This window comes from Vipera berus (genome assembly GCF_964194415.1).
Source record: "Vipera berus genome assembly, chromosome: 2".
In the NCBI taxonomy this organism is placed as follows: domain Eukaryota; kingdom Metazoa; phylum Chordata; class Lepidosauria; order Squamata; family Viperidae; genus Vipera; species Vipera berus.
Genome location: NC_138203.1, coordinates 238,959,707 through 238,985,390, shown reverse-complemented (window position 1 = coordinate 238,985,390; position 25,684 = coordinate 238,959,707). Strand labels below are relative to the sequence as shown.

Sequence of the window (25,684 nt, the reverse complement as noted above, 5' to 3'; positions counted from 1 at the left end):
CTTTTCATATATCTCATTGGCCCCCTTCTGTGTTCCTAATTGGGATGGGAGGGAGAATATAATCACTGTAACTAAACTATTTTGACTAGCCTGAGACAGCAATGCGACTTAGTGTTCTGCGAAAAGTTGCAATGTTATAGTGGAGCCTCATTAATATTATCTTTTGGAATGTAATCAACTTCAGTGCTTTAGTATTACTATTCATCTCCATTATCAACAAATAAACAGATCAAGTTCTCAAACTGAGGACTAATGAGATCAGGAAACAGAACCCCAATGAAAAGGTAAGCATGGATTTAATAATAATAACAATAAACCTTCATTGTCAAAGTACAACATGTGTACATTGAGATTAGCTGAGCCTCCCCCCCCCCGTGCTCTCTCCCCCCAACACACAGTGACAACAAACCCTCCATCCTACCACACCATGTGAACCAACTACACCACACACCGGCCTCCTAAGTCAATTCTCCATAAGATTATGTCTCATTTAAAAGCCTAACAGCTCACGGATAAAAGCTATTTTTCAGCCTGTTGGTACGGCTGGCTATATTCCTATATCTCCTACCGGATGGTAGGAAAGTAAAGAGATACCGTCCAGGGTGTGAGTCATCCCTGAGAATCTTCCTCACTCTTCCAAGGCAACGAGCCCTGGCGATGTCATCCAGTGGTGTCAGGGAAGAGCCCACAATGTCTTGTGCTGTGCTCACTACCCTCTGTAATACTTTCCTGTCCACGGCTGTCAGACCAGCATACCAAACCACAATACCATTCGAGAGGACGCTCTCTATACTAGACTGGTAAAAGAGGGTCATTACCTAGACTATTAAGCATCACAAGCACATACATCGTATTTAGAAACATTATGCGCTGTCCATTCTGAAAAGTATGCCCTGCACTTGCAGGAAAACACTAGAGGGGGAAAAAAGTATTATTAAAACAATAATACACTTGGTTTGGTTTTTCTGAATCAGTATGATGTGGAGTTCCAGTGAATAGTTTATAGCCTAGCATTATATAGAAACCCATAGCTTCATTCAAAATACCACAACATTGTTCTGTATATAAATCCAGCTAATGGATGGTGTTACTGGGGTCCTCAGAGACCCCATAGAATTTTATCCCCCTGCCTAAATTTTAACCCAGGATTAAAACTGTCCACCAGCTTTGTCTGTACACATGCAATCCTGTCTTTATGTTTGTTATTAAACCAATTAGAACAGCTCAAATTTGCATGATTTTTTGCGGGAATGGGATAATGGGATCCACTTGTCTTTTTGTTGTTATTGTACAAGTCTGACACCCTGGTGAAACACACACACCAGTAAGGACTGCTGTGCCCACAAATTTGTTTTGAATTACAGACCTGAACAGAGCTTGTGTTTCCTTCATACAAACATCCGTACACAGCTCTCCTGAGCTTTTGAGCAATGTAAAATAGTGAGGAGTGGTAGTGTTTTATTTAAATAAATACAAGTTGGAAATCTTCTCTGGATATTATGTAGATATCTAACAAGCATTCCAGTTTTATTTTCTGCCCAGTCTTTGTTATGAGATGATAGGGGAAGATTGCAAACTAATAGAGTGGGTCAATATAACTTGGGCTTCCTAATTTTTTTCAAATCAATCGCCTTTACCAAATAAGATTGATGGGCAACATGAACAATTCTTAAGGATTCTTCAGACTGAGGCAACAAGAAGAATAAGGTGTCAAGAGTTATTCTGGCTGCTTTATTTTTGCAGATGCTGTCCAGAGTGCATGAAGACTAAACACTGACCTTTGCTCCAAGAGGACCTTGAATGAGGCAAGGGGCTGTGAAGGTCACCTGTGCTATCAAAATATAGGCTGCCTCCATTGCCCCTTCATCTCAGAATCGGGTACTAAGAGGGGAGAAGGAGAAAGGAAAGAATCAAGGGCAGATTCCGTCCTTCCTACCTTAGATGCCAGGTCTTACTGGGTCAGCTGTATGTTGCAATTTGACCACAAGATAATTTTACAAGATCTGTAAACCAAAAGCCAAATTATCAAACCTTTGCTTCCCTTGACAAAATGGGAAGTCAGGTCAGTGGGGTTCTTAGTCATGCCAAACAATAAAGCTACATTCAGCCAATTATAGCCTTCAGGTTTTTCATATCAGTGTGGGATAGTTGAACATAGATAGGGCAGAGACAAAACAAGCTTCCTCCTCCTTCCTTGCATGGGATTTTGCAATGCTTTAACAAATAAGAATTTGTGAACATCTGGATTGGCAGCAGAAAGAGGAACAAAAAAAAGAAGCAACAATATCTTAATTCTGTCACGCCCATAAGAAATCAAGCTAAATATTGCTAGGTTTTTCTATTACAGTAATGTCCAAACTGCATTATATCAGATGTCCGCTGCTTTATTGAACAAATGTGATAGCCAGGGACTTTGGTTTTCTATAGTGATTCTTATTGGACCAAAATCTTTATTGAAACTTATTGAGGGCTGTTGTGGTGGAAAGGACAAAGAGCAAGACACAAATCTGGATTAAATTGTCGAACTGAAATGGAACTTGCATATTACATATTTGCAGTGTGCCATGTAGGCTTTTGGATGCCTATGTAGGCTTTTGGATCTGAGAGTCAACAGTTCCCTCCAGCCATTTTTCAATGCTTTCATTATTATTTGATTAGTAGGGAATCTTAGCAAATCATATCTGAATCATTAGGCAGGCTCTATGGCTTTCTAGGGTGACAGATCTTTGGCTGCCATTCAAAGGAACTAGTACATTGTACTTGGACATTTTTTTTTACAACAGAGCCAGAAAATCCTGGCCTGAAATCTGTGGCACTATCCAGCTATTATTACATGAAGGTTTATCCTGAGAAGGGGTTTTGCTCTGCCAGATGGCAGCAATATACCAGCAGTGCTCATCAACCTCCACAGCATTCCTTAAGAATCTGGCCTTACAAAATGGTTTTCTTGCAATCTCATGGGATCCCAAGATTTTTTTTGCAAAAAGTTAGCAATCTTGCATGAGGTCTCACAAGATTTTGGCCAGGTAGAAGCCCTTGGGCCATTGTGTTATTCTATCTACAACAATCCCAAAGACTGGAAAGGGTTGCTGATTGAGGTATCTAGCTGCCCATCCCTTCCCAAACAGGAAGAATGTTGCATGTTAAATGTGTTCAAAGAGGAACATGTCACTGGATTATATGTTACATCATTGGGAATGGCTGAAGGCAACACTCAGCCCACTGAAAACACACTCCGGTGCAGATTGAAGGGGGAAAGGTCCTGTCTCTATGGAGATGAGCTATCTTTGATTCCTACCCACTCATTTTCAATGGATAGCATTACTGGCCAGTTTGGAAAAGGTTGTTATCAAAACTGCTTCCAGCCAGCAGAGAAGTGGAATGGGCTCTTTATGTGACAGTTTCCTTAACCCCGTAGTAAGGGAAAGATCTGGTAGAAAAGCACATGTTTTCCATGCAGACAACCTCCAATGCAGTCCCAATGTTGTAAGTATACCTGGGAAAGATTCCTATGCAAAACCTGGAAAAGACTTTGCCTAGTCAGTTGCTAAAGTACAGTGTCACATGTTTGATTTCACTTGGTGCAATGTGTGAATCCCGCTATTATGCCTTGTAAACCATAATTTGTGGCTTAGCATGTTGTATGAATGTAGGCAATGATGATTAACTTAATAAATCATTGTTAAGTAATCCATGGCTTAACAATGACTTTTTAAGCCTGATGTGTCTTCTAAATCAGTGTCTTCTAAGGAGAACTTCTGTCTCAAGAAATGAAGCCTTATACTTTGGTGGCACTAGAGGGCTGTCTGCACATAGATGGCTTTGTCTCAAACTGGCTGTTAGAAACACATCTCTAATCCTTATGCCGGGAGGATAGCTTAGAATATAAATTTGTTCTTCTAAAAGTCTTTCTAAAGGTATTTTTGTTGAAAAACCAAGGGGGCACTTTTACATAAAATGAACAATTTGATTCAGATTTGATATACCCATCCCCATTCTTCTATGTACCTCTCATGCCTTATTCCACTTGCACTTTGCGTCAGGTGTTGTACAGAAATGTTGAGCATACAGCTGCATACACATAACCACCCCAAAATTACATTCATATTCAGTACATGAAATAAAGTAGCTCATTTCCAGAATATGAAACCTTAACATCCAAACCGGCATTGACATCATACATTTTATCTCCCCCCCCACCGCCCTTGAAAATTAGGCAAAACTAAACATTCTTTCCCCTGACACTTTACAATAAATTGTAAGAACTGGAAATTTATGACTCACTTTTCTGGTTTTAAAACAAGGACAAGAGCTATTATATATAATAAGTAAATTTCATCAGTTTGTAAATGTACAGATCTAAAATGAGGGTGAATGGAGACTTTTACTGATTTACCAAACTCAAATTGAGTAAGAAAAGCTTTTAAACCCTCCTCTGAAGCATTTGCAGCTGAAACGCTTTTACTGCTTATTTCTGCTTACCTGCTCCAAGCTGGGCAAAAATAACATACTCCAGGAACACGATCAGCGTCAAGCTTTTATGTTGCGCGACTCCGTCTAGGAAATCCATCTTCGCCACCGACGTGAGGTCGAAAAACAGTAATTAAGGCTATTTTACATGTCTGGTGCCGACTCAACCTTTTGCAGGAAAAAAAAGAAAACAAAACTCCAACCCCTCGTAATTTATTCGGATGGTTCTGGGACTGCCGGGTTTTCGCCCTGTCATTTCTCTTTAAGCTCCCACCCCTTATCCTTTCCCAAGGGGGTCGCCTTTCCCAAGCCGCCGCGCTCTCTCGCTGCGTGTCAGTCCCGACCGTCCATTGCCGGCCAAGTAGCTCAATCTCCGCTGGCGGCTTAGAGGGGGAGAACCCCCTCCCCTCCCCTCCCCTCCCCCGGCTCGACCCTCCGGAGACTCGGCGAAAGTCGCGCGGGATTGGCAAAGGCGGCGGTGCAACGAGCAGGCGCCAAGATCGCTGCTGCTGCTCCTTCTTCTTCTTCTCCTCCTCCTCCTCCTCCGCCGACCTTTCGGGTCCAAAACACGCGTCGCCGTCATTCGGTCTCCGCGTCCGGAGCTTCCGATTCCACCCCGGGATCTCTTATCCTGGGTTTGGGTTCTTTCGTCTCCCCTCTCCCCTGCTCGGATCACCTAGCGTAGGGATCTTCAAACTTGGCTACTTTGAAGACTTGTGGACTTCAACTCCCAGAATTCCCCAGCCAGCTACGGCTGGCTGGGGAATTCTGGGAGTTGAAGTCCACAAGTCTTCAAAGTGGCCAAGTTTGAGGACCCCTGACCTAGCGAGTGTGCATTCCGGGGCAAAGCTGCCTTCGTGTTGGGCGCCGTTTCGCTCCTTTACTCCGAGGCAGCAGGCCGGGGGGAGGGAGGGAGGGAGGGAGGGGGGGGAAAACGAGGGGGTTGCTCAGGCGGAAACCCCAGGGCGGTAGTTTGCCGGAGGATCCGACGTTGCGCGGCCCGGCGCTTGTCTCTAGCAAAATCAGACGACGACCAGGGCATCCTCGTCGTCGCCGCCGTTCATTGTCTCTTCCTTCCAAGGAAATAGCGGACAGATAGCCCCACCAGTAGAAGAGGGATTGAAGGGCCTGAGGCATTGAGCAGGGGGTCGGACTAGATGACCTACAGGGTCCCTTCCGATTCTGTTATTCTATGGTTCTATAAGGGTCTCCTGCTTGAGCAGGGGGGTGGACTAGATGACCTCCGAGGTTCCTTCCAGCTCTTCTTTATTTTGTGATTCCACTCCCTTTCTGACTTCGTAGATGAAGCAGAAGTCCGCGATAGCATCTCACGCTCCCTTCACCTGTCCGCCTCTCGGTGGGACCCGATTCGACCAAGCACGTAGTTTAGATCCCCTTCCTCGCCCTGTCCCGCCACAACCAGGGCTAATCGTTTGCCTCGGGCAATAGTCACGCACTCTTTAGTCATCATGGGCATTGTGTGTCGGAGGGGTGTGTCTGTGTGTGTGTGTAGGGGGGGGGGTGATGGACACATTCTCTTCACTCTTGAAGGCTTTCATCAGACCCGAGAAAGGGGCCGAGGAGGCGGAAGAACGAGCCTGCCCAAACGCAACGGCGACGGAAAAGGGCGCCCTCCCTCGAATCTTCTTCCCGTCGCTTATGGATGGTGCGTTTAAACTCGGTTATTTCTAATGAGAGTCGAGCAAGGATACCCGCCCCCCTCCCGCCACCAGAATCTACCCGTCTGGTTGGAGCTGACTTCGCCCACCGGGAGAGGGAGGGGGAGGATGGACGGCACCGCGCCCATGCTCTAGCTCAGGGGTCTTCAAACTTGGCCCTTTTATGACTTGTGGACTTCAACTCCCAGAATTCCTCAGCCAGCCATGCTGGCTGAGGAATTCTGGGAGTTGAAGTCCACAAGTCATAAAAGGGCCAAGTTTGAAGACCCCTGCTCTAGCTGCCCGGGTCCCTGCCTCTTGCCCCGCCGCTGAAGTTTGGTGGCGATGCTTTTTCGCGTCTGTCTCTGCAGCACCCTCTTTCGGACTACACGTCCCATCACTCCCAATCGCGAGCCGAGGGAGGTCGGGATGGGACAGAGAAAGGGAAGGGGGGGTCTTCGTGGCCTTGCTAGAATTATGGACCACTCCCGTTCGGTGTAGGGGCTTCGGCCACTTAAGGATGGCACCGATTAAAGGGAAAGTTGCCAGTAGAGAAAATGATAGATTTCCAACTACGATTTGCGCCTCGATCAAGATGAGTATGAGTACAGAATAAAGGAAAACAGTGGCTTTGGGCCCTGCAAGGTACAAGGTGAAAAATTCCAGTGTTCTGTTTTTCTTTTGTTTCTCCGGCTCAATTATAACTCGCTTTCTGCTAAAGTTGATTCTACCAGGTGGGTGGGAATTTTATTTCCAGTTGGTCTCCCTTGGTTTCCCTTTAATCAACATTATCCTTAAGTGATTGAGATCTATTACGTTTTTTAAAAAATAATTTTTCATTTGCTTTTCTACTTAAAAAGCATTCAGTATGGTTTTACAATGTTATAAATAATAATTGAAATTTGGTAAAGGCCAAAGGTTTTATTCTGTATATTCAAAAGTGCAACTACGACAGAATGTAGGTGTCAGTACGCATCATGGAAAAATCCTTTGAAAGTTAAATACCAATTTTCTTCCACACCTTCACTGGTTTTAAGTTTACTTTTGAACTTCATTTTGAGTTTTGCAAGCCTCACGTGGCCTGAATCTGTAAAGAGGCCCTTCTAATTTTGGATTTTGCCTTTTTAATTTCATACTCCACCCACCATGAGCTGGATGCATTTAGGTAGTTCACAGGAGAGCATAAATTTCCATGTGGTTATATTTCCTAATATAACTAGGACTCAAGGTATTCTGCCTATGATTCAAGGATACTGTAGTAAAACTTCCATCAATTTTAACGGAATAGCAGAGTTGGAAGGGACCTTGGAGGTTTTTTAGTCTTAACCCCCTTCCCAAGCAGGAGACCCTATACCAGACATGTCAAACACAAGGCCCGGGGGCCAGATCCGGCCCGTGAAGTGGTTTCATGCGGCCCGCGAAGCCATCCTGGAAACAGTGAGGGAACGGCCCCCACTGCCTTGGCCCTGGCCCAGAGACCCTCCTTCTGCCAGAGACCCTCAGATCTGTCCCACTCCTGCCCAGGCCCCCATAGGCACCCTTGATGCCAATGATGTAGAGCTGGCCATGCCCACCCAGTAGGCCATACGCACTCTAGCCACGCCCACCCAGTAGGCCACGCCCACCCTGGCCATACCCACCTGGCCCCTTGAGGGCAACCGCAATGCTGATGTGGCCCTCAATGAAATTGAGTTTGACACCCCTGCCCTATACCATTCTGGATAAATGGCTGTCCAATCTCTCTTTAAAAATCTCCTGCCTGGAAATTCTCCTTAATTCTAGGTTGGATCACCCCTTGATAAGTTTCCATTCCTTATTTCTTGTCCTACTCTCAGATGCTTTGGAGAACAGGTTGACCTCCTCTTCTCTATGACAGCCCCTCTAATGTTGGAAGACTGCTATCATGTCACTCTTAGTTCTTCTCTTTGTCAGACTAGATGTACCCAGTTCCTGTAACTGTTCATCCTATGTCTTAGCCTCCACCTCCCTAATCATCTTTGTTGCTCTTATGTGGTCTCAACGCCATTTTATAGCATGGTGACCAAAACTATATGCAGTATTCCAAGTCTTAACCAAAGCAGCATAAAGCAGTACTAGCACTTTCTTGTGATCTTGATACTATCCCTTTGTTGGTGCAGCCTAGGACTGCATTGGCCTTTCTGGCAGGTGCAGCACATTGCTGGCTCATACTTAAGTGGTTGTTCGTAGGTTTCCTTGACCCCTCTCACAGTTATTTTAGTAGCCTTAGACATCCAGATCCTCCTCCAGGAGGACTGCATTGGCCTTTTTGGCAGGTGCAGCACATTGCTGGCTCATAGTTAAGTGGTTGTTCATAGGTTTCCTTGACCCCTCTCACAGTTATTTTAGTAACCTTAGACATCCAGATTCTCCTCCAGGAGGTTGTCCAATATCCCTTTGAAGCATCCAGTCTGACTGCTGTTATCACATCAGCTCACAGAGAAGTTCACAACTGGACCTCTGCAATATGTTTTTATCAGCCACTTAAAGTCACTTGAATGCATTAGTTGTGTCCTCTCCAGGAGAGAGTCGTCCATGAGAGTTTGGATATCCTCACCAATATTGGTATGAAGAATGACTTTTGTGGATAGACCTACTTAATTATTACAACATTTAGAAATGAATTTCTCAAGTAGGTGCACTGGAATTCAGCACATTTCTTTCTTAGCCAGCATGGACTTTTATGGTGGCCTAAAACAGGTTTTAACTTTACTTAAGGGGCCCTGAGATTGCATGACACATTTACTGGGTCTGTTTATAGTTTCAGCATATAAATATTTTACTGCCGTATTGTTATTTTAGAATATTGTTCAATAATTCCATCGATGATCATACTTTAAATGTCATTAAAACACTGGGATTTCTGGAATGAAAGAGAGGGGCATAAACAGTTCATTAAAAGACATGGAAAAAAGTGGAAGGGGCTCACAATAATGTCAAGTTCACAAATAAAAATATCTGAATATTTGAACAATTTGCTTATATACAGTAAGATGGATGTGTTTTGCCAAATTTCCAATTCAAAGCCTGCAAAATCACTGGGTCCTTTATTGGATAGAAAACCTTCCCATGTCTGTGATGTGTACAAAGTACAGGAGCATACCAACTGTCATCCAGTGCAACAGAGCAACCAGATGTGGAGAACCAGATTGGAGAATAAACAGTAGACCTGTCAATGATTCCTCAGGAGGAGGCAGCAGGACAGACCAATAGGATGTCAAGGAGTATCAAATAGGGCGTTTCCCCCAAGAGGATTGGAGGACAAGCCAACCCTGCTTTTGTCAAAGATCACCTTAGCTGCAATAGAACCTCAACCCTTTTCTAAGTTTTGTCCTTCAGCCACTGCTATCTACAAAACATGTCTACTCTGAAAACAATTTGTGCTGGGCTCCCCCTCCGCCCTCTTCCAGAAAACAGAGGCCGAAAGAGTGGAATCCCTCATGCTCCTGTGAGAAGCCCAAATCTCACGGCAAGTGAAGAAAAAGTAAGAGTTTGTACAATTCTTCTCTTTGGACATTACCCCTATTTTTTGCGAAAAATCTCCCCATTAGCTAGGGCTCTGTTCTCCTAGAGAATACAAGCTCTGCATTCCTAAAATATTCCCTAGAATTGAGTTGGGTGGATCACCCCTGATAGATCTGCTTCTTAAAGTAGGTCTGGTGGTCTCTGTCCAGCTATATTATTGATAGCTAAAACAGGTCTGGTGGTCTCTGTTTAGCTATATTATTGATAGTTGTGAATATAAACACTGCACAGTTCTATTATATATAGCCCCTAATGCCTTTCTATCAGAGTTCAAATGCATATCTCTGCTCATCACATCCTGAACAAAATGGTCTTGTTCAGGAATTTTCAATTTTTCAGAAGTCCTGTTGCTGGGACTTTTAAGATTTCTGAGTGTATCTTTATGGTTCTGTTCAGTAAAATGTGAGATCCTTCTGCTTAGATAATGCCATTTTAAAATGGGAGAAGCTGTATTTATATAAATAGCAATGATACATAATAATGACTTATCACACTTATCTTAATTCAAGGAACAGTGATAGCAAACAACCTGAGGATTGGGCCTATATACTGTGTCTATTTTCAGTATGAATTTGTATTAATATTTTTTTTGTTCCAAGGTTATATTTCATGTCCTTTGGTTACTGTAAATAACCATGGGAACCTAATATCCTTGGATAAATCAAAACACATTTGCCAGATATTTTTTCCAGTGATTTCCTGAATTTTCTTGCTTCCAAACTGCTTTGTTGATTGAAATATGTGACAGTAGCACCCTTCATGTTCTTTTTCTTCCTCTGGAGCCTAAGCAGATTTATACTTTGCCTCTGTTTTCACTGCCCATTCCCTTAAGGTCAGTTTGGGATTGTCTTCTTGCCTTTCACCCTCAAAAGGTAGAAAGCAGCCTTTCAACAATGAACAGAAGCCAGAAGGACAGACTGAGAGGCTAATGCTAGGGGCAAGTGAGGTGGGAGTTCTTACGGGTAGGGGAACAGGTTGCCCAAATATTTTGCTGAATAGGTGCTTTTGCCTATAGTGTAAAATATATCCATTTCAGTATCTCAATGAATAAGCTAGCAGAAATGGTCATGTTTGTTTGCATGAGCATGGAATCACAAGGCTGGAAGGGACATTGGAAGTCTTCTGGTCCAACTCCCTGCTCAAGGCAGAAGCCTTGTATCATCCTAGTCAAATGGTTGTCCAGTCTATTTTTGAAAACTACCAGTGATGGTAGGGACGCGGTGGCTCAGTGGGTTAGGACGCTGAGCTTGTCGATCAGAAGGTCGGCAGTTTGGCGGGTCGAATCCCGAGTGCCGCGTAGCAGAGTGAGCGCCTGTTACTCGTCCCAGCTTCTGCCAACCTAGCAGTTCGAAAGCACGTAAAAATGCAAGTAGAAAAATAGGGACCACTACGGTGGGAAGGTAACAGCGTTCTGTGCGCCTTTGGCGTGTACTCATGCCGGCCACATGACCACGGAGACGTCCTCGGACAAGCGCTGGCTCTTCGGCTTTGAAACGGAGATGAGCACCGGCCCCTAGAGTCGGAAACGACTAGCACGCATGTGCGGGGGAACCTTTACCTTTTTACCAGTGATGGAGCACTGACGAGTTTGGAGTAGCATTGGCAATAAGATTCATTCTGTACTGGGAACGTCTGCAGGGGTTTGTGTGTTAAAGTCTTGATAACAGTTGTGGCAGCATATTTGAAACTACTTCCTCCTCCTCCTCCTCCTCTTCCTCCTCCTCCTCCCATGGACAGTAGAAGGATGGTACTCCCATTATATGATCACATGCATTATCTTGACTTTTTTATCCTCCCCCTCCCCCCACCCTTCACCATCTGTGGTCACCTTGTTCTGTCCTGCATATGAAAGCAGATCAATCTGTGGAGTGGGGGAGGGAATGTTACAGGCCTGGATACACACCTTTGTCTGTTGCATCATTACTGATGTCTCCTAGCATTGCCATCTGAGGAAATGGCTCAGCCTAACATTAGGGATGATCTCTTGTCTCCTGAGCTGATCCAGTATAAAAATAAATATATATGATAAAATATGCCAAGAGAGAATGACTTTGATGTGTATGATTTTACCCATTTTCAGCAACTAGCAGTGGTTCAGCAACTGAAAATACTTTTAAAAAAAAAAATTGGACACTTTTAACAAAAAGGGTCAGAAGTCTGGTAGCACCTTTTCCATCTTTTATTAAAAGGCATATTTAAAAGCTGCTGTCTTAATAGGACTTGTTAGTTGGAAAAGGTACTGCCAGACTCTAAACTCTTTGCCATCAGAGACTAACACACCTCTCCTAATAAAAAGGAAAGCCTATTTTGCATCTAGCTCACCTCCTGATAAGTTTAGCCTCGTCTATCTGTATTTGTTCCTGTATTTTTAAGACAGCGTAAACTCTGTGAATAATATTATGTCTACTGTGGTTTTATCATATTATTCTTAGGGCCTGGTTTCAGGAGATTCTCTCTTTATTGGCTCTTCATTGTAAATAAACTCTTCTGGCAAAAATGTGAGGTTCCAGTCTTATGGATGTGAACAATTGCTACTGTTTTGAAACCTGTTCTTTTGCCTTTTAAGTGACAATAAATTTTTGGTAAGGTCAGCTATTCTGAGCTGTGTGTCCCCCTGAGGTATGAGGACTAAGTCCTAGGAAACTGGGAGCTGCAGTGCCAACACATTTGAAAAATCCAAGTTGGGCAGCCTACCTGGTTGAGATTCAGTGATCACATACAGTACATTCTATGTGTGCCTGTTCATGTCTCTCTCACAGGCACGTAAATATATTTACATTCTCACATTTACAGTGAGAAGGCCCTTCCTGTGACAACAAAGTTCCTGTTTCTTTTCACTTAACTGTATTTTTATTTTGTTCAACTTAAACAAAAATCCAAGCAATGTTTTTTTTAAAAAAAATTTGTGGCCAGCCTGTTAAAATATTATTCTGTATTGATCTTGTAAGTGAGATAAGCAGTATCTACATTTGACAAACTAATAAATATCTCTGAGCATTGGCTTAGTATTTGATGTATATATCTTTGCATTCATTTATTTCGATATCCTGACATTTGATGTTGGAAATCATCCTATCTCTTTGGTTGGAAACCATCCTCTCTATTTGGTATACTATTTATTTATTTGTTAGATTTATTTCCAGTTGTTTTTTTTCTCCAGGAGCTAAAGGTGGCTTCCTAAGGAATGTCTCTCATTTGATGATCATAGTAACACCTGTGTGAGGTATATTGGGTTGAAAAAACAACTGGCTCAAAATCATTCAGCGAGCCTGGACTTGAAATTAGATCCCTTCTGTCTGCCCCCAGAAATCACAGGAACTTTTTACAACAGTAACTCCTAAATTAAATAGGAATGCATGCAGTCTCAGTCTCAATCCCTCGATCACCTAATAACCAGGTTGGCTTTAAAAAATAATAATCCCTGAGCATATTCACATAGTTCAACAACCTTAGTTGTGCTGCAGGTCTCATGGAATAGTTTCCACAGGACAATGCATTTTCAACCCCATGGTACATATATCCTGTGCTACTCTGTCCAATTTGTTCAGCCTTCCCCTTAGCATTCCAGAGAAAGATCTCCCCAATGCATCCTTGGTCTGGACTCTGGAAGAAGCTTTGAATGTTACTGACCAACTCATTTTAAGTTCCCCTCCTTCCTTCCTTCCTTCCTTCCTTCCTTCCTTCCTTCCTTCCTTCCTTCCTGCTGGACACATCAGAGAGGAGCTTATGTAGCCTATCTTGTACTTCCTCATGTATACTTATGCACAGATATTTACATGCTCACAAGCAGCAACCATGTAGAGAGATGCATTGTGTGAACAAATCAACCTTGAGAGTACAAATTGTGACACTCCTGAATTTGGTTCCGTGAAGATAGGCAATTTATTCTAATACCCCCCTACTGTAAACTTTCTTAAAGTGGCAGTGGCTTTTCCTGCTTCCCCTCCCCCTCCCCCCACCCCCGTTCTTCTCTATTGATTTAGTTTCTGCCCATGAATTTCAAACTGTGAACATTGCAGCATAATAAAGGGAATTTAAAAAATGAAAAGATTTTTTTTTAAAAATAAACAAAAAGTAATGGAACAAATTATGAAGGCATGCCTTTCTGATGTCAGCCTTTTCGTTTGTTTGTTTTAAATCATAATTTTTGGTACACATTTTGGAGTACATCAAAGTCAACAGAGATCTTACTTCCTCCGAGAGGAGTGGCACTTACAGAGCGTGGCACAAACTTCCTGAGTGTATGCCACTTTTCTTTGTAAGAGAGGGATTCTCCCTGGAGGTATGGGCAGCATGTGAAGATTTTGGGAAAATTGCAAATCTCTTGGGTTTTTTTTAATATACTTAAAATGGGTCCATACCATAATATGGTTTGTTTCATCATTTGCTGGGATTGTGTAACATGGAAAAACTAAAAACACGAAACCTGCTGCAGCAGTCGACCCATGCAGACTAGCTAGTCTAGCAGACTAGCAGGTTCATTTGAATTTTCTCTCCTGGCTTCACTTCATCATCTCCTTTTCAGCAATCGTCCACAGCCATTTCTTCACTAGTGATTTGCAGCAAACCCTTGCTAAAGTGGCATTAAGTTTGTCCTTATCTGTTATGTTGGGACACCAGTGGTTAAAAAAGTGTAGAAGATGCTATTAATCACTAGTGGGGAAATAACCCAAGAGGCAGTAGGGGAACATCTGGATATTTGGTAATCCTAGCACATTGCATATTGAGTGCAGAAGTTCATACTTTCTTTGCACAGAGAAAGATAATCTTAATTTACTAGGTAATTTTACGTGCATTGTGTATATTTTGTCATTTCAGGATGGTGATGAAAAAGCAGATTTGGCATAGCTCATCTCTGCTGCCAAAGAGCCAACGGAGCTTTCTGCTTTGTTTTGTGCTTAATGTAAAGGCCTACATTAATGTTCTTTCATTTCTTCTCTGGAAAATGGACGCAGGACATTATCTTATTCATACAAAGGACTGAATGAAAAGATTCCATTGAAAACGTGCTACTACCTTAGTGGATAGACCCTCATTTTTATTCAGGATCAATCTCCTTGAATCTTTTCATAAGAGCTGGGCATGTTTCCCACTCAGCCTAATAAAATGCATGTGCTTAATTAATTGTGATAGCCACCCACTTAGTCAGTTTTAAACTTAGCTATGTTTGCTTTTTTCTCGCTTGTTTTGGCAGTTGGCTTTAAAAAATTCTCTGCGTTATTTCCCACCTAACTTGCATGGAATCCTGGCACCAGAATTTGCTAAAGAATTGAGACTCTATGGGCATATCTACATGTACCGGTTCTGTCCCCAGATTGAAATGAGGTAAGGATTAGGATTTGCCAAAAGATTGGGAATTGCAGGTTGGTATTGAAATTCCTTACTGTTTCAAATGATGTCATTGGAGCTTGTACTGGATGCTAACCATTCTCATATAAAGCAGAGCCATAATTTTTTTTACTGCCACATTTTGAATTCATACAGTACCCTAAGCCATAAAATATTATTTAAAAAACAAAAATGGCAGTGTTCTGCTCTCTCAAAAACAATCAAACTACCAATTTTGGATTACTTGGCACCATAAGCAGATCCAGCATATCTTTATAAAGTTAGCAAAGGTTTGTCAGTGTGGCTTCTTCAGAGCTAGCAGGAGGTCACCTGCTGATTAACCAGCAAGATGAGATAAAACAAGAGTGATAAATAAGCAAGCTGATTTATTGGTCAATGTAGGCAACTGCTGGACATCTGGGAACTTTGGACTGCATTCAAGCATCATAATAAAGTGGAATGTAATTAATTTGTTTCTGGCGGTGTAAACTATGATTTAGGACAGGGGTGTCAAACTGGTGGCCCACAGGCTGGATGCGTCACGTGCAGGCCATGTCCACCCCGGCTCCTTAAAGGCAAAATATGTTGCGACGTCACGATGTGTCACGTGATGCAATGAGATTGACACCTATGACTTAAGACAATATACCAAGCCTGTTAATTGTGGATTAGAAAACAAACCACAGTTTAAAAAAATCTCTGAAAGTGTGAATTCAAGCTTTGACTTGACTTTACAGCCAATATTGAGAGCTTTATAACAGGGTGGAAAATAGTGGACCTTTGTTTCTAATGAATGTCTACTTCCAGCATCTTCATAGCACTTGTGTTTGAAATCACTGGTAACTGTTACTCATCAACATGTAACAGTAAATTTCCATCCATTTGCTCTTTATGATCTGTATGTTTGTAATGCAGTTCTTTTCTGTGGCCAACTTCTTATGGGAAATACAGCATATAGCTTTTTTTTTCTGCAAGAAGTAAGACATGCAGAAAACAAGGTGTCAAGACTTGGCTTGTTCCTGACCATCAAAACACCAAGGCAGAGACTCCCAAATGCCTTATTAGATTCCAATAAAGCTTATATAAGAACAAATTACAGAACTATATTTCTCTGGCAGCCCATAAGCTTTTTTAACGTCAAGCCTTTTTCATAGCACCATCCATTAAAAAGGTAACTATAATGTAAAAATAGTAATCCCTGTGTCATGACATCATCACGTAAATAATATAATTATGTCATAATGTCTGATGCAAATATGTAATATGTTCTATGTGATGATATATATGCATAGTTACTGAACTATAAAATATTCCATGTCATATTAAGCTTAGTTTAAGCATGTTTAGGGCTATTATCTGGGTTGAAAAATGTAGACAGCCAACACATAGTAGGAAAGGATTAGTTTTATGTGCCTCTTGTCCGCCATTTAATACTCATCATCCATAGTGCATTCCATGTATAATCTATAGTCCTAAACATACTGAACAAACTCAGGATATGGGTGTAGACATGGCCTCAGAGTGTAGGTTGGCATTGTGTGATGTTTTGATTAAGCTGCAGAATTAGGGCTGAGAGACCCAAGTACAAGTTGTCTCTTAGTGGTGGAAGCTTGGGCCAATTTCTCTTTCTTAGCCCACCCACTCCCCAGGGTTGCAAAAAGGAGAGAGGAGGAAAAAGTGATACAGCCAAATGCTGTTGCATTGATCTCTCAAATATCTTTGATCATTAGATGCAAAATTCATTTGTTCTCATTGACTGATCTTGTTTACTTCATTTAATGTTTTTTGGCAAACTGTAAAAGTGTAACTTATTTTGAACTTGCTTTGAGTTGACTGTAATGCACAACACAGATCCTACATTGAGTGTAGGCTGAAAAAAGTTTGCTTTTGGAATTGTTCTGAGCTGTAGTTTTGTAAATCTGATAAAAGGCAATTACATTCCTCAAATGTAGTGTTCCATTTTGAAGCATTTTTGTTAACAATTAATTGCTCAAGATCTGTTTGTTCCAATTGGATTTTATATTTGGATTCTCAAATGAACAGTTCAAATTCTGCTCATAATCCAAATTTGCATAGCACTTAAAAACAATGAGTGCCCAAGGGCACAAAACTCTCACTCTACAAGCATGCAGCTGAGATGATACAGATTTTCTGGATTGAGATTCTAAATAAATAAGATCAGGTAACAAAGTCAGAATAAACAATATATTTTCTTTGTTCGGCATGGAATCCTTCCAAAATTGACATAGAACAAGAGAAACTGGAAAAAAAACAACCCACTGTGATATTTCTTTTGCAGGTGGATGTATTTGCTAACCAAACTGTTTGCAAATGGCACTATGTCTATTTCTATTCTAATGTTGATAACTATTTCTTATCTATGTATGTGTTGTACACACATGTGTATGTATTCCATGTCAAGGCTGTGCAGCAGTTCAGAATTAATTGGAAAACACAGTTGGATTCATCCAGGAATGTGAACAGAACTCTTGCCTACAAATCTTTAAAGGAGAAATATCTGACATATCCAGGGGGCACTATGTAGAAATAAGCCCTTAATACACTAATCTCTTTCTTCTTTTTTTTTGAGGTGGGTGGGAGAGGAAACCTAATCTACCAATTAGTAATCTTGACTGAGTTCAGATGGTCTTATTCATAACAGAGTGTCCTGCATCCTAACTGACTTTATTAATTGTTTTCTATATTGGTTTTTCCTTTAATTTATCCATCAAATTGAGAATTCAGTTGTAAAAACAGAGAATAATTAATTCATCTCTACCTTTATTTCAGAGCTTATCCCATTCAGGAATATCCTTGCAAAACCAAACAAGCTGCTGCAATAATGCACATGATTATGAATAACCTTGATCCTGCAGTAGCACAGGTAATGAATATTTGATGAAAACATGGTCTAGGAAAGAAATCTCCTTGCATGTTCATGAGAATGTACTGCCTTTTATGAGGTAAATTTCAGTTTCCCTTGTAACTTGGGGACTGTGATTAGGTTCATGTATTAAATGATGGTTGTTTTAACAATACTGTACTTTGTTGAATAAACCTACAATTAGCTAGATTGGAAAAATTCGATAAGTTGTAGACCATTATTTACAAACCATAATATCCAGCTCTCACTATTCATACATATATAACCATCATCCTATTCTCTTTCAGTCAAGCAAAATTATCAAAGTGCAGAAAGAAATTGTAAACCAGAGGGTTATTCCCTGTTCTCTGTATTCTAAGTTTTGTATTATTGTAACTGTTTTTATCCCAAAAATGCTTTCCAAAGGGCAATTGGATTTTCTTGATTGTTTCATTAGAAATGTTGCACTTCTCATCCAAGAAGTTCATCAGAGATGGGCACCCATATAAATTGAATAAATAAATATTCTGCACCATGCCTCATCTTTTATTCTTTATTTTTTCACTTGTCTCTTTCTAAGAATCTTATCAACTCTAAGTAGGGTTTTCACAGTCTTTCTCTTCCTTTCAACCCATCCATTTTTCCTCTATATATTTTCTTTATAATGTAATCCTTGTTTATTTTCTGTATATGATAATCGACTTCACTGTACAATTTTTGAACTGGTAACTCATTTTTGTGTTTAGTCAAAATTGATTCATTACCCATTAATTCTTGACTCTACAACTTTTTAGACATACGTTTCTTAATTTGCCATTCCCATTGCACCCAACTCTTATTATCACCCAATTTAGCTTGCTCTCATTTCCAGAGAAGCAGTGGGCAGAAGCAAGCTCTTATAAGCAAGTTCCATTTCACATCTTTTGACCAATTTCCATGCCTCATAACTACTTCATATTATAAACTACCATTTCTATGTCTTAAAAGTTCTACATCTACTTTCTCATATTTAGTAAACATTCTACCAATGCATACAAATTTATCATCTTGCTCTTCTTTTTTTAAATTTATATATAGCTTACAGACATTCGCTCCATTTTGTCTATCAGATGTACCTGTCTTGGTCTTTGGTACAATAATTTTCAGATTTATATTCCTTGTTGCATCTGTCTATCATTCCCTGCAAACCATTTGTCTTCTCAGATTTAAATACAGCATTATCCATATACAAAGTGCATGTTATATATGTTCATGACTCATGTCAATATATCTCTACCATCATCACAAAAGTTTCTTATACAATACATTTCTGACACATTATTTGATATTTATTATACATTAAACAACCAAGGGAGCCTCGTACTTCCTTGCCTTATTCCTTTTTCAGAGTCAAAACATTTCCTAAGGATCCTATTTTTAATCACACATTTTACTTCCATCATATATTTTTCTTATCATATTCAGCAACCCTAACCATGCCTGTATCATGTTCTTTCTCTAAATCAATATATAATGCATAAATATTTATTTCATCAAAATTGCTCTGTATTTTCTCTATCTCGTTTAATATTAATCATTATTTGCTCTCTTTGACTACATTTTTTGCAACTTTTATGTCTATATATTATAAAATACCTTTTATATTCTTTGCATCATTTATATGCTGTCCCCAAGATAAAGATCTTGTTCTGGAGATAGACATAAGAGATCTTAATATCACTGTATAGGAGTTGTTTTGAAATCTTGTATCGATTTAAAATGTACCTTTTGCAGTTTCCTCAGGAACTTGTAACATATGGAGGAAACGGACAGGTGTTCAGCAACTGGGCACAGGTATGATATTGTAGATATATTTTCAATCACAAATGGAAAAAAAATATTCTGTTTAAGCAAAGTTTGATGAGCAGCTGACCATAATTGAAATCTATTGTAACTTTTACTTATTTTATGCACAAGGAGAAAAGTGCGGATGAATCTGATGATGTAACCTAGTTGGATAATGAAACGTCAGCAAGAAAGCGTCCAAACTCAGAAATCACCAAGGACTCCACAATTTTGTGCTCCCCTAAGGCAAAGCTCAAAAGAGATTGCACCCAGGACTATCCCAACTTGAACAGAAATGTGCAGGAGGGACCTATGTGACTACTTATATCAAGGGTCTTCAAACTTGGCAACTTTAAGACTTGCGGACTTCAACTCCCAGAATTCCTCAGCCAGCTGGCTGAGGAATTCTGGGAGTTGAAGTCCACAAGACTTAAAGTTGCCAAGTTTGAAGACCCCTGACATACACCAAGCCAGTTAGCTTACTGCTAACTTCATGCACTGCTTTCACCTTTTCTCAATAAAGAGATAGATGGATGTGCAGCAAGTCCCTATGCACAGAAGTGAGCCAGACTGGCCAGTTCTGCTGACTTGTTTCTTGAGAATTAGGATTCCCGGATTCCCAGGCAGAGTGGAGCCTTCTGAGTTTTTTGTTCTCAAAATAGCAATTATTTTGAGAACGAGAGTTGTATCGGGGGTCTCCCGATACTCCCGTGTTACACCTTTGCTCCGCGAGCTGCATTGGTTACCAGTTGTCTTCCGGGTGAGGTTCAAGGTGTTGGTAATGACCTACAAAGCCCTCCATGGCATGGGTCCAGAATACCTTGGGGAGCACCTGCAGCCGGCGTCATCTTCCCTCCGCCCAGTACGCTCCCACAGAGAGGGCCTCCTCAGGGTGCCGCCAGTCAAAGAATGCCAACTGGTGACCCCCAGGGGGAGAGCGTTCTCTGTGGGTGCACCGGATTTATGGAACCATCTTCCGGTAGAGCTCCGGATGGCGCCCGATCTCCGCTCCTTCCGGTGCAACCTTAAAACCCATCTCTTTAAGGAAGCGGGCCTAGCCTGATGGGACGGGGTGGGATTGTTATTATGACTTTAATTTTAAATTTGTATTATGGGCACTGTTTAATCATGTTTTTAATAATTTTAAATTTTTGTATCTGTTTTTATGTATTGCCCTGTTAACCGCCCTGAGTCTCTTGAGAGAAGGGCGGTATATAAATTAAATTAATAAATAAATAATAAATAAATAAATAAATTATGCTTCCTAAAAATATATGATGAGCATGATTTTGTATCTAATGTGCCTTGGTGTACTTTAGGGCATGCATCTTGAGTTCCACAGTGCAACCGAGACAACACAATCTTTGGACGCCTTTTGTCTGTACTTTTGCTCCTGTTCTGATAGGAGTGTGATACCTCAAAAGAGTTTCACAGCAGAACAAACAATACTTCTTTGTCATTCTGGTTACTTAAGAATAGCTATTGGTTGAATGATTTTATTTCGTTGCGATAAAGCCAGCTTGTTCTCCCTGCTTGGTATTGTGAAAAAGAGAGACTGTTTTAAAAGATGTGTGACTGTAGCAAAACTGCACCTCAAAATGTTCCTGCTGCATGTTATCAATGCTGCCTTTTTTCATTTTTAATGAGTTACAAAAACTCATTTATAATTTGCCGTGTTTGCCCTGGAATACCGTTTTTCTTACTGATGCCTGATCCACGTTGTTTGTTTGTTTGCTTGGTATCTTCTCCAGGAACTGAGATTAACCTTCCCTTCCTCCCTTGATCCTTATAACAACCTACTGAAGTAGGCTAGGTCTCAGTGATAGCAATTGGCTCAAAATGGTCCAGTAAGTTTTTCTACTGAATGCCTGAATGTCTCAACAATGAAATTCAATACATTTGGGAAACCATTGATTAAGAATGGCTGGGTGACACTTTTAATGAATACAACGTAAGAATATAAATAGTGCCCTGCTGGATTGGATCCCTGTGACACATCTGGTCCAGTAGTCTGTTTACACAGTGGCCAACTAAATGCACAAAGAAGTCTACTTGTCACCCAGTGGTGAGATTCAGCCGGTTCGCACCACTTTGGCAGAACTGGTAGCTAATTTTTTTGTTGCCCAGGCCCAGAACAGACTTCCGGAAGTGGCATCCACACAGAGAACTGGTTGTTCACATATTTGAATCCCACCACTGTTGTCACCCAACCGATAAGCTCCAGAGGCAGTCAGATTTCCATCATGGCTTTGTTGGCTTAAACCTATGCTATCATAAAATACCTATGATGAATTGGAAAAGGGTAAATACAAGTGTAGGAGATGGGGCTGGAACTAGGATCAAAATTGCCATTAGTTCTAATGACAGCTCCTTTCCAAAAAGAAATTGAGAAGAGGGCAAGGAGACTTTGAGAAGAGGACAAGAAGACTTTGTTCTTTTGCAGGAAAAGTATACAAAGGACCAATCAATCAAACCTACCAACCAACCAAGTTTCTTTAGAACTCCTGGCACAAATCCAAACTTCTACTAGTGCAAACCTTTGTAATAGGAAATCCTCATTCCAAAGTCCTTTGATGAAAGGAAAAACTAAAAAATGCAATATGGAAAGCTGAGAGGGGAACTAAATTATTGTTCACAGCACCTGGGAAATAGAATCCTTAGCTTGCTCCTCATCCCATCTGCCCTATCTTCTCCTCCTTGCATCCCAAGTCACTATTTTGTTTTCTGGATTTTCTTTTGTCGGGTTCATTGAAATCAATGGGCCACTAAAAATAGGATTGGATAGGAAATCCAAAAACCTGAAATTGTATTGGGATTATATATTGCCTGAATAGTTTTAATGTCTTAAATGAAAAGTTCTGATTGATTGTGCAGTTTCAAATATTGAATTATACTATGAATAGAGCTCCTGGCACTTTTCTATATAATTCTAATGATAATTTCTACTGTGCCATCATAAAAAAGGCTGTTAACCAGTCCATGTTTTCACCCCACCCATCAGTTTAGCTGTCTTTCCCCAGTAGTAGGAAAAAGTTTATTTTTTAATCCCTGCTATGAATAAAAACAATAAGGGAGAAACGGTTTCTGTGTGAAAATTTTAGATTAGGAGCTCATCGTCTATTCCCACCTGATAATGCATTTTTAATCAGCCTCACCCCTTTTCAGGAATTCTCATCAAGTGGTCTCTCGCCATTCTGTCTGGTCTAGCTATTAAAAATCTGTAGAACAATGATCCTTTTAAGACAAGAAGCTAATCTACTACTTCTTCCTTTCTCTAGTTCTGGCTGGTGATGCACTATTTATCTGAGATGACTGAGGAACAGACGTTAGTTATGTACAGTGGACATCCCTTAGGACTCTTTCCAAGCCATTGCAATGCACCCCGATTAGTTATCACTAATGGCATGGTAAATAAAGGCAACAATATCTCCTCACTGTTTCTTTATCATTTGTGACACTTCCAGTTTTGACCTTTCAGTAGGTCCACAACAGTTATTTATATTAAGCTTGAAGCCACATCGCTTCTAGAGAGATTGGGCCTTTCATTAGTAGCTTGTAAAAAGGTAAAGGTTTCCCCTGTCTGGATGTGTCCAACTCTAGGGGATGGTGCCCATTTCTATTTCCTAACTGAGGGAACCAATACTGCCTGAAGAAGCTTCTGTAGACATGTGGCCAGCATGACTATGTGCTGAGGTGCATGGAATGCTGTTTCCTTCCCACCAAAGTGGTACCTATTTATCTATTTGCATTTGCATGCTTTTGAACTGCTAGGTTGACAGGAGCTGGGGCAAGTACAGGAGCTCACCCCATCACGTGATACTTGGGTCTCGAACTGCAACCTTCCAGTCAACAAGCCTCTTAACTGCTAGGCCACTGCTAGGCCACCACTTATTTTCAAGGTGGATGGAAGTTCCACCATCCAAGGTGGATACTGGATATCCAGAACAAGTCTGGATTCAGTTACGAAAAAAACATTCCTATGCTGATTTACACAGGATTTATCGAATGAGAATCCTATCATTTTCTAATGGAGAGTTCCTATTCAGCTGTCAGTCAGCTACATTGTCCTCAAGTATATCATGTGACAAGGCTACAACATATGTAGTTTTAAGGCTGTATGTGCTCTTGCCAGAATTTAACACAAAATGTTACCAAATTATATAAGTGGCAAGATTATACATAGGATATTTGTCTGTTAACTATATTTAATTGACAGAATTCAATCTACTACGTGTAATAAAATTACTTTAGTTTTGTTCTGGTCCCCCCTTTCTTTGTCCTCATCTTTCCCTCTTTTTGGAGGGTGGCACACAGCATGTCAGTCAGTATAACCATTGGTTGAAAAAAGATTCTACCCCGCAGTACAAAGCATAAAGCCATTTAATTTCCTTCTCTTTACTTTACTTTAATTTTCCAGCTCACATTTGGCATTCTGTAGCTCTGTCTTCTGTTCCATGGAAAGCCAGATCATCCAGCCATCTCAGTTTGCAATTAGTAAGGATTATTTGTTTCCATTGAATAATCCTTCTGGTCATTGTGAAAATTTATTAAGATTAAGCATGCTTTGAAGTTGTGGGTGCTCCAAAACCGCAGGGTTTAAAAAAGAGATCGGACAACCATTTGTCTGAAATGGTTCAGGGTTTCCTGCTTGAATGGGGGTTGGATTAGAAGACCTCCAAGGTACCTTCCAACTCTTATTCTGTAAACCTGAAAAATTATTCCTGTTTTAAGGACTTTATTAAATCATATTAATCCAATATGTCCTATAAGAATGAGCCTACGAGCCCACACATGCTATAAGAATAGAATTTAAGGGAATATGTTTAAACAAAATCTGGTTCAGAGATTATTTCCTTAATTTTTCATTCCTACTAATTTTGTTTACTTTTTTTAAAATTTAGGTAATCCCTAACTATTCATCTAGAGAGGAATATGAATCTATGTTTGCAAAAGGAGTTACAATGTAAGTATCCATTCTCGAGGTTTTTTTTAATCTCTTCTATAAAATCATAGAGTTGGAAAGACACAGTGCTGATATGCAACTTAGAGCATTTTCAGTAAAAATCTGTCTAGGCTGCCCTGGAATAGTTCTAGTGAAAGGGAGCCTATAGTCTCTTTGAGTGATTGGTTTCACTATTTATTTATCTTATCATTAAACTTTTGTCTTTTAACATTCAATTGACATCTGCTTTCCTATACTTAAATTCATTGCTCTGTTTCTTGTATTATGGAAGGGTAGGTTATAACATTTGACTTTCTTCTCTGAGTCCTGTTAGATTTTCCCCACTTTCATTTTTCTCTTCCAAACATTGCCAGTTTTTAAAATCTCTCTTCATAGGACTTAATGTTCTAGTCCAGGGGTAGGCAACCTTGACTCTTTTATGACTTGTGGACTTCAACTCCCAGAATTCCTGAGCCAGCTATGCTGGCTCAGGAATTCTGGGAGTTGAAGTCCACGAGTCATAGAGCCAAAGTTGCCTACCCCTGTTCTAGTCCATTGATAATTCTCACTGCCATGTTCCAGTTTCTGTGAACCCATTTTAAAACTGATTACAATACTGCAGAATGGCTCCGACTCGTGCAGATTTCAATTCAAGTAACATATGAATTAATGCTTCTAATAATGCAGCCTAAAATTTCATTCCCTTTTCCTCAGACGTATTACAGTGTTGATTCATACTCAGTTTGTGATCAATCTTTGAACATCTTCAAGCCAAATATTCTCCATACTATAAGTTTGGGTCTATCACTCAAATGTCATTATTTTCAGCTTTCTTCTCTAACTTGTGAAGATAGGTTTGAATTTTCTTTTGCCATTTTAATTGTTCCGCCCAATTTAGAAATATTTACATTTTCTCTCTCTCTTTACTCAAGCCATTCATATAAATATTGAAGATTAGTGGGCACAAGACTTAATTTGTCAGATATCATTTGATATTACACTTCAGTTTTGTGAAAAAGTATTGGTGATTAACTGAACAATCTATATCACTAGGCT

At 40.5% G+C, this 25,684-nt stretch overlaps 2 protein-coding genes across 2 annotated transcripts in view; one reads left to right on the top strand and one right to left on the bottom strand.

The window, feature by feature from the left end:
* LOC308664577 (netrin-4-like) overlaps positions 1-4,840 on the bottom strand; it is a 63,736-nt gene extending 58,896 nt beyond the window's left edge. Inside the window, exon 1 of the mRNA XM_081321949.1 lies at positions 4,483-4,840. Coding sequence (XP_081178075.1) covers positions 4,483-4,570 — 88 coding nt within the window. The 5' untranslated portion in view covers positions 4,571-4,840. The remainder of the gene's footprint in view (positions 1-4,482) is intronic.
* Positions 4,841-9,504: 4,664 nt separating this feature from the next.
* UROC1 (urocanate hydratase 1) overlaps positions 9,505-25,684 on the top strand; it is a gene marked incomplete at its 5' end in the record, with an annotated part of 50,460 nt that continues 34,280 nt past the window's right edge. The window contains 6 exons of the mRNA XM_081316470.1: positions 9,505-9,630; positions 14,866-14,996; positions 17,790-17,883; positions 19,636-19,695; positions 22,965-23,093; positions 24,588-24,649. Of these exons, the coding sequence (XP_081172596.1) occupies positions 9,505-9,630; positions 14,866-14,996; positions 17,790-17,883; positions 19,636-19,695; positions 22,965-23,093; positions 24,588-24,649 (602 nt within the window). The remainder of the gene's footprint in view (positions 9,631-14,865; positions 14,997-17,789; positions 17,884-19,635; positions 19,696-22,964; positions 23,094-24,587; positions 24,650-25,684) is intronic.